Below are 9,775 nucleotides of genomic sequence, written 5' to 3' on the forward strand. Positions count from 1 at the left end.
CATACAAAATCCTCTTTGGGATAAAGGGTCATAATTTTCAAAACAAAAATAAATGAATTGCCCTAAAACACTAAGATGGACAAGATATACACTCCATCCTGGTTCAGATGTACCTATCTGAGCTTATAGCTTATATGAGCTTAAAAAGCTGATACAAGAAAAAGCTTTGTGCCTGTGTACACTGGCACTTCTGTTCACCCTTATCTGCATGTTTTACTCAATCCCAAAAGTCCTCAATTAACTAGCGTTTCCTTTTATAACTGAAACAGGAAACTATGGCAATCAGGTCTGGAACAAGCCAGGATCATAACATCAACTTCGAAGTGAGAAATGACTTCTCAGCTTATAGTATGTCAAGCAGAAAGGGGCAGAATTAGGCAAACAACCCTTATTATTAAGAAAAAAGATGTTTATCTGCACTAGAAGCAATAGCAACATTCATAGCATGGGAATAACAATGAATTCCATTAGATCTTGGACTAGATGCAGAGAGCATTGTTACTTCCAATACTTTTTCTATAATATATGATTCAGCAAATTTCAATGAAACTGTATCTTCTTGCTTTCACTAGAATACTTCGCTTTAGTTAAAAGGAAAAGAAAAACTTTGTCAGACTTACCTTTCAAGGGGTCCTCCAAATTTCTTATAACTCTTGATAAATCTAGTAAATATAATTTGATAAGTTAAGTATAAGGTTTTATCACAGCACATATTTTTAGATATATCAATAAAATATGTACGGGCCTCAAATAAAGCAAACTAGGTAAATATTACAAAGAAAAACTGTTGGGGAACTTCAGTGAATAAAGAAACTATAAATGGATGTCCCATTGAAGTTAAGAATTCTTATAAAGAATATTTATAAGGGGAAGGCGTATGTAAAAATAAAACTCATTTTAGATTTTTTATTTGCACAAGGCAGCATAAATTACTAAAAAAAAGAGATGGGCCTTGTTCTGTGGTCAGTTCCCAATATACAACCTATAGTAGTTCAAAACTGATGTTTATATGTTTTCAAAACAAGCCAAGGGACAATTAAGATTTAATATTTTGACTTAGGAAAGATATCCGTATTTACTTCAGTTAAAAAATTTGTTTCTGATCAAAATATCTTCATGTGTTCCATCTTATAGAGCAATATCCTCAAAGCTAGTGTCTCCTGATGTGTTGAGACTACATCATCCACAGCTGGGAATTGTAGTCTAAGGCATCTGGAGAGCACCAGATCAGGGATGACTTGCTAGAGAAATAAAAGGAGTATGTTAAAAAGATTTTGGACTGCAATCATAAACTAGATAAATACCAACTTACTTCTTCAAATATAAATAAATGCAAATAAAATTATTTAATTTCCCACCTAAAACTACTTCAAAATCAAGTAATGGAGGTGAGGTGACAGATAAAACAATTATACGTTTCACAGAATTCCTGTTGTTCTCTTCACCCTCAGTTATTTACCTATGTAAATAAACCTCCATTTATCACAAATTTTCACTACACTGTAACAAGATAAAGAGAAATGTAATTTTTAAGACACATAAATGAGAAATGGGAGCCTCTGGCCTGACAGATAATAGGCCAATGAAATATTTTTTGCTACTTTATCTTGTAAATCATTTTTCTGTTTCTTACCTCCGAATCTCTGCATCACTAAATCCTTTAATGTTTTCCCGTGGAATAGTCCGTGGTCTTCCACGTTTTTTGGGCCGTTTTCTTTCTGAGATGGAGTCACTATCTGATCCAGAATATCTTCTGTTTCTACAACGCCTCCCTTCACTTCCATTAAAGCTGATCTGTTTTTTTAAGTGCAAGAGTAAGTGCTCAAATTTGATATTAAACAATAATCAATGTTCTAAATAAAATTTGTTCCAAAATAAAAACCAAGAGGGTGTATTGCTCTGAAAGACACAGCTTACTTGTTTTGCACAGTTTCGCATTCTTGGTAGCATATAAATTTCCTCCAATTCTTTTTGCCTTTCCTCCTCTTCTAATCTTCGCCTCTGGACTTCTGGAATTATTTCTTCCCAGTTTCTTGAATTTTGATCAGGTTCCAATTCAATGTCATCTTCATCCATAGTGGCAAAATTGGCCACCTGTTAAAATATCGGTTTAGGGAAAAGCAGTTACAAATGAACATACTTTTACCTATACATTCATAACAGAAGAAACCAAATGCTTAATATCCTGTGTGGGCCTCTGCAAACACCACTGCCATATTTTGGTTAAAAATCCAAAGAAATTGGAAAACTGATAGGAACATAATTAACTCGCAATACAGATAATCTGACTCTCAGTTTCTCACCCTGTGAGGGTGGATTAAATAGCACCTTAAGAAAAAAAAGACAAAGACAACTCATTTTTGGGCATTAAAAGATGGAATACAGGCATACAATTGTGAGAGACGAATGAGAAGAAGGATCATCTTAAACAGAATTGTACAAAGTTTCAGCCAAAAACACTGATCTCAACAAGAACCCAGTCTGATTCCAATCTATTATTTAATATATACCATGTCTGTATGCTTTCAGCCAAATCTGCTTCAGTGATTTTTTCTGGTTTTCTGTGTTAGATGTGGTTGTTTAATATGTTACATAACCTTATGCACCTGTACGGACTTTGTATGAACTTGCATAGTTTGCACACTAAATTATGGCTCCCAGGGAAAAATTGCATAAAAGAACTGCAGGTGGCAAGGAAAGCAACATATAGACTTGAATTGTTTTATACTTAGATTTAATATACTTTACAGACTGAGAAACAAGAGTACCTTAAACTGGGAAAGCAGCTCATCTCCAACGCTTAATGGACCAGTTTCATTTTCTCGTGTTTCAGCTCTCTTCAAGATTTCATCTATGTCCATTTCCTAAAAAAATATATATACACACACACACACAATTGAAACGCTGATTTGAGAAATAAATCAAAAGTAAATCAAAGCAGGAGAGATAAGACTGGCTTACCTGTGGCTCCTGTTCTTCACCTTCTGGTTCCTTAAAAAGTTCCTCAGCACCAAACTTCAGAATAGCTGAAAGCTCCTCTTTGTTAAAAGGAGCAGAACTGAAAATAAAGAGAATACTTTTTATTTCCAAAAATGAACAAGATATTTAATCACTTTCCAATTCAGTTTAAGATTTCTGAAATTTATAGCTATTAATGATAAATCAACTTGTGATAGTAAATGGAGAAAAGGATATATAAAGAAAAATAATTTTAAAGTGATTTGGGGTGCATTTATTGATATGTGTTAAAAATGGAAGGGATTTGAACCTTTACAACAGTCACTGAAATTCTGGAAGAGGAAAATTTCTTGAAAGAATGTTTGAATAAATTCTCAACATGTATCCAATGGGTCGCACAGTGTTTTTAAATTAATTATAATTGTATCTTAATGTTTAATCTTGCATGTTTTTATTTCAGTTGTAAGTTTTCTTTTGTAAATTTTATATTGAAAAATTAATTAAAAATTCTGAAATTGATTCAATCAATCTAAAAGTCTTCAGACTGCATATAAAGCTTTATTTCATTCAGTGGGTTGCATTCAGTGTTGGCCTAATGGTCAAGTTACATGTTGTTCAAATCACACATAGCTGAGCTATTTATCACACACATTTGGATTGGGACAGTGGTGCTTGGAGAGGAAGCTAAAAAGTAAAAAAGGGGTTTGCACTGGAATACAGATATTTTTCTCTTTTTATGGAATTTCAGAACGACTATGGAAAGGGAAACTAATTTTTCTACCTCCTGGAGCTGCAGTTCTGATCCAGAGCAGTACCATATGTGTTTATACTGAGAAAAATAATGCATAGAGGTAATTTACACTGAAGTAAATTATTCAATACAACTTGGAAAATATCCAGTGTTCCAACTCTGAATTCCCTTTCATTTCAATGGATCTAATCCAAGACAGACTAAACTTTGCTGTAACCCAGTGCCAAGACACAAGAATAGGGTGATTTCCATCAAAGTGGCCTACAGACAATAAAGTTGACTATACAGAAAATCAGAGACATAGAAACAGAGCAAGTCAGAAGAGGCCTCCCAGGCCATCTGGTCTGACGCACAGCTCCAGCTAGCTCCGTTCATGACATGCCTAGAATATGCATCTCCAGCCTATCCTTGAACACCCTCAGTGATGGGGCTTCAACCACCTCCCATGGAAGCCTATTCCATATGCTAGAGGTCCTAACTGTCAGGAAGTACTTCCTGGCATCCAAATTGATGTGCAAACCCTTCTAACAACTGGCTCTTGGCTTCTTGGGCTTCCTCAGTCACAGCAGCACACAGCAGTTGAATAGGTGGCAAGAAAGTTCTCACTTGGAAGTGTGACGCTGCCTTATACTGTATCAGACCACTAGTCCACATAGCTCATTGTTACCTACTTTGACTTGTATTAGTTCACCCTACTTTAGGAACATGACAAATTTGAAGTCTAAGGCTAGAGATCAAACCTGGGGTGTTCTACATGCAAAGAATGCACTTTTAGCTTCAACTCTTATCTACATATACTTAACTCTCTTTCCTTTTTCTCCCCTATCATTTTCTTCTTGTTTGCACATCTGCCCTTCTATCTCCTTTTTTTCAGCAACTCTGGGCAAGAGAGGAAATGCCTTCAACCTGGCTACTACAGAACAGTTGCTGTTATATAGTAGGAAGAAGCAACTTGAAGGCATCTTTTCCCAGTGCCTACCCACATCAAAAATAGTGAGAACTCTGCATGCATTTTGGGATGTTTGCAAGGGAAAAGAACGGAGTTCAGGATGGTAAAGCAAATGGTATTTTAAGTGGTTCATGTGTGTTAGCTTCAGGAGCTAGATTTAATCCTAGCATTGTGAAACTAGGAAGGTACAGTTCTTGGACACTTGGGTGAAAAAGGTTGATTTGTTCTCCCATTACATTTTGGCAAACCCTTAAGGAGACCCCAGACTTAGAAGAGACCCCCAGACTTGCTCACAGACTGTCCCCATACCAAACAGTGTGCAGGATTATTTCCATATTTTTGGGAATTTCACTTTTAGGTAAGTATAAAATTAATTACAATTAGTATACCTGGATGGTGCAGAACCTGTGTGCAGTACTGTTTTTCCTGTAGTGTCCATTCTCTGAATGACCAGGTGATCTAAAACCATCTTCTTCTTGGCTCTTTCCAGGATTTCTTCCTCTACTGAGCCTTTCGTGACAAGCCGATAAATATTAACCTGAAAAAAATTAAAGAAATTGCATACATAAACAGCAGTTATTTGTAGCTTTATTCACAATTATACTAAGTGGATATAAGACTACCTATGTTTTTATTCTCTCTTAATCAGGGATGGAGAACTTGTGACCATTCACATGATGCTGGATTGCAGCTCCCATGGCTGATGGCTAGGTCTGGTGGAGTCTACAACATTTAGAAGGCCACACGTTTGTTCTTAAACATTGTGTAACAGATGTTTAGGGTATAATCCTGTTCAGATGCCCATAAGCCCCTGAACTTGGAAGCTTATGGGCAATGCAGCAGGAAATGTGTTGAAGCGATCTTCACTTCCATGTTCTCCTGCTCTGCACTGGAGTTGTTGAATGATAGGCATGTTTGCCAATCCACCTAGAGTGCTTTGGAAGGGGTGGGGGACAGGCTGGAATAGCTTCAGTCTGGCTGTTCCAGTCTCATCTCTTTCACTCTTCCTTAATTGCCTCCTTTAATCCTTCTCCAAAGTTGCTTTCCTGACCTCAGAGAGCAGCTGGTGCAGTTGTTTCCATGCCTGCTATAATGGGGAGGGGCATCAGAGCTCCAACTCCTAGCTCTGAGGTCAGAGTATAGTCTCCAGCCTTGGAGTCAGTAATGTGAACAATCTCTACAGGACACAAGATTATTTGTTGAATCATGAAGTGCCTCTTTCACTGTGATCAATCCACACCTCACAGATACTATATGGAAGTGTGCTGGAAAGGGGAAAACACTGTGGCAAGGCTATAGACAATTAGGCAAAAGCCATCGCACTGTCCAGGGGCACTCATACTCGACTTAACACTCTCTTTTGCTACTTTTTGGTGTTATAGCTATTTCAGCTATTATAGCTAATACTCAGCAACCTAATTTCCTATGACCTCAGTATCCGTTTGTGCTTTGCCTGCTAGCACGCCACATTTGTAAAGGATGGCTGGAAGATGTCAGGCCAAGCATAGTGGCAGAGGATCTCCAGAGCTGCATGATTATCATCTCTAAGGTTTGGGTTTAACTTAGAAAACCTTAGACAGTTTGGGACTGCAATGAATGAAAGAGTGCCTTCCCTGACTTGAATGTACCCAGACAATTAATGGTGGCTTACTGATTATGGAATGATCTCTCCACTGAGTACTGACTGAAGCATTTATATCAGCTTTTTAAAAGGTATAACTTCTATTAAAATAGTTTTAGCTGTTAAATTATTTTTAAGTTTATAAACGGAAACAGTTTATGTTGTATTTTAGTTTATTTATAATCTCTACTTTTATTATGTTGTTATGAATAGACCGGAGAACTTTGGTTATTGGATAGTACAGAAATGAAAATACTAATAAAAAGCATTTGTATTTGGATTCTTCATTTGTCTGGGCCAGGCTGCTAGCATTTGGAGCTGGATACAACTAAGGATGTAACAGACCTTCTGTGCAAATGTTTCTTATACTGAACAGGTAAACCCTTCAGTCAAATGTAATAGCAAACCCAAAACTTTACAGAGATAAAGGGAAGTACTTGTACCCACAAGATTCTACCAAGATATCTCAATTGTTTAAATTCCGAAAAAGATATTAACTTGAAACGACAATTTAGCAATTATATCTTATCATAGGTGGGATAATTTTCTTGCTACAGTACTCTAATACATGAATGCCAAGAGTAAAAATGGAAATAATTAGGTACGTAGCTATACCAGGCATATCTAAAATGGTAGTGATGTTTTCCCAAACATAGCTACAATAATGAAACAAATTGCTCCTGCTCTAAGATATGAAAATATTTCATTAGAGTTCAAATATACATACCTGCTTCTTTTGTCCAATCCTATGAGCTCTAGCTTGTGCTTGCAGATCATTCTGAGGGTTCCAGTCAGAATCAAATATAACTACAGTATCAGCAGATGCCAAGTTTATACCCAGACCTCCAGCTCTGGTAGATAGTAAAAAGCAGAAATCCTGAAATTTAGAGAGCAAGGGATTCAATAAGCAACAAGTTGTATATAACAAGGAGGTTACTAATACATTTTGATATTGTGAACAAAATAGCATATATATTAAATTTAAAGGTCTAATTTCATATACATTAAGACAAAGTTCTCCAACTGTAGGAAAAATTCCCACAATTGCAGCATTTCACAGACAACAGTGCTTGCTGGAAAATGCTGGAGCTTGGAGATTTTTCCCGTGTAAACATGAACAGGTTTCTTCTCTTAAACATGGATGTAAATACTGCAAGTCTCCTCCTAACAATTTACATGCAACAAAAAGATTGGACAGAGCCATACTTACTCTCAATCAGAGTAAATCTGCTGAAATCAGTAAGACTTACTTTAATCATCACTAATGTAAATCCATCTGATTTCAGTGAAGCTACTCCATGACTTAAGTATTAATCCAATCCATTTTCTACAATAAAAAGGGAATACCTTAAGGCTATCATTTTAATATAGCTCTTCAATTCCATTTTAAACCTAAATAATAGATATCCATATAGCTATTTTAAAAGATAAATTTCTTTCCATCAGTAAAAAGCTAATAAAAATAATTCCCTAAAACATATTTCCTAAATGGGCAAAACAAAACAAGTAAGTTAACAGTAAATTACCTCAGAACCTTCTGCATTAAAATGATCCAGTGCTTGTTTCCGCAGTTCTCCTTTGATTGACCCATCTAGTCTCTAAAGGAAAAAGACCATTTAAATGAAGACTGGGTACATGTGTAAATTGCAAAAATAACTGAAAGAAATATGTGCATAGTTATTTAGTTTAAAAACAAAGTTCTTACTTGAAAGGGAAACTGACGGTATTTCAAATATTCAGCTAGGATGTCCAGCATCCGTACCATCTGAGAGAATATAAGTACTCTATTGCCACGCTCTCGTAAGCGAACCAGCAGCTTGTCTAAAAGAATTAGCTTTCCACTACTTCGGATTAAATTCTTTAAAGAAAAAAAAAAGAATTATAACAATTACAACAAAAAATAACCATTGCATTGCCAAAAGGAAAAGGGAAATTGTTTTAAGCTTGTTTTTGTAAACCACCTCAGAAACATCACTGAATATAAAAAAACTTTTAAATAAATACCTTTGCAGTTGTATTTACATTTAAACTGTATCTCAAGTCACAAATAACAGGTAATAAATATTTGTATGCTGAAGTGTAAACCATGTAGACCAGTTTAATGATGTTACCTGTAAGGCCTCCTGTTTATTATAGAATTCATTATCATCTGGTGGTTTAATGAGGTAGCAATGATTGCAACACTTTTTGAGCTCCATCATGATATTCAGAAAGCCTGAGGTACTGCCCTTTGAACCTTTACTTAGGGCTTTGTAATTCCTAGTTAAAATCCACCTATGATAGAAAAATATATTAGCAGCAATTAAATTTTAGCAAAAGAAAATTAAAATTGCTTAGCTGATAAACAAGCAAATCTTCAATGGTGAGAGAAACAACTACTATATACTACATATAATTAAACTATTTAAATACTCATAGTTAATTACTTACTTGTAATATTGCTTTTGCAATGCACTCATCTCCATTCTTAAAATTTGTTCGACCTTGGCAGGGAGAGATTTTTCAACATCTTTCTTAACTCTCCTCAAAAGAAATGGTTCAAGTTCTTTGTGAAGACTTGCATAGCCATATTCCCTTCCTTTCCCATGTTCCTCTTCAAAATCTTCCCAAGAAGAAAACCTTCAATAAAAACATTATATTCTAAATTATAACAGATTGTCAGATACATGCTATGTCAGTAATTAAAAGCTTCAAAATAATCAAAACCCCAATTGGGGGCAAAAGGACAACCTCATATTTTGGTCAAAGTTAACAATTACACCTGGATTATTCAAGTGACTGACCATGGGTTAAAAAAAATATGCCACTGAATTCTTGGTTATCTTTTCCCAACTAAATTAAGACAGAGTACAATTAAGCTTTTGTTTACTTTCTTAAGCTCCTTAGCATTTTGTCATTTTAATATCCTCTCACTTACTTTGCTCATACTTTAGGCGCACACTGATTGCTGGGGAAGCCTGTCCATAGTTCCAGTAAACCCATGACAAATATGGACTAGAACTAATGTTTAACTGTACCATTTTCAGATCCATATGCAAAAGAAAGTAAAAGAGAACAATATGGACTTTGCTAGGGGATATATAAAGGGACCAAAAAGGCATTATACAATGCAGTCAAAAAGCTTATAAATAATATAATGACTCCTCTGCTAATGCGAAGCACTGCCAGTTACTTAATTCAAATTTCATTCACACTGTACCCATGATGCTACATGGCTTCCACCAAGCACTTGGGTCGTTAGGTCTTGCCAAGTTCTTCAATACACTATCAGTTTTTTTTCAGGGAGTTAGACCTGTATGCAAATCAAGCATCTCTGTGTTTGATCATCACCAAGGGCTGCAGAGATGGAGAATCACTAGTTTTTCATGTGCTTCCACCTTACACTGGATTTCTAATTGATTATTATTCTTGTAAGGTACCATGTGTGTCCATGACAAGGTAAAAAATGTGAACTGAGTCAAGTCATACTTAGGTGTTTTAGCTTAATAAAGATTTG

General features: G+C 35.6%; 1 protein-coding gene across 3 annotated transcripts in view; it reads right to left on the reverse strand.

Annotated features, from left to right (window-relative positions):
• Positions 1 to 9,775, reverse strand: part of CHD1 (chromodomain helicase DNA binding protein 1) — a 66,419-nt gene that overhangs the window by 15,848 nt on the left and 40,796 nt on the right. For all 3 annotated transcript variants that reach the window (XM_044445844.1, XM_044445845.1, XM_044445846.1), the window contains exons 15-25: positions 8,710 to 8,898; positions 8,391 to 8,553; positions 7,985 to 8,137; positions 7,806 to 7,877; positions 7,007 to 7,156; positions 5,048 to 5,196; positions 2,962 to 3,058; positions 2,769 to 2,864; positions 1,918 to 2,094; positions 1,634 to 1,794; positions 621 to 662 (exon numbers count right to left, since the gene is read on the reverse strand). In XM_044445844.1, coding sequence (XP_044301779.1) covers positions 621 to 662; positions 1,634 to 1,794; positions 1,918 to 2,094; positions 2,769 to 2,864; positions 2,962 to 3,058; positions 5,048 to 5,196; positions 7,007 to 7,156; positions 7,806 to 7,877; positions 7,985 to 8,137; positions 8,391 to 8,553; positions 8,710 to 8,898 — 1,449 coding nt within the window. The remainder of the gene's footprint in view (positions 1 to 620; positions 663 to 1,633; positions 1,795 to 1,917; positions 2,095 to 2,768; positions 2,865 to 2,961; positions 3,059 to 5,047; positions 5,197 to 7,006; positions 7,157 to 7,805; positions 7,878 to 7,984; positions 8,138 to 8,390; positions 8,554 to 8,709; positions 8,899 to 9,775) is intronic.

This window comes from Varanus komodoensis, unplaced genomic scaffold (assembly GCF_004798865.1).
Source record: "Varanus komodoensis strain SLA01 unplaced genomic scaffold, ASM479886v1 scaffold5, whole genome shotgun sequence".
Lineage (NCBI taxonomy): Eukaryota > Metazoa > Chordata > Lepidosauria > Squamata > Varanidae > Varanus > Varanus komodoensis.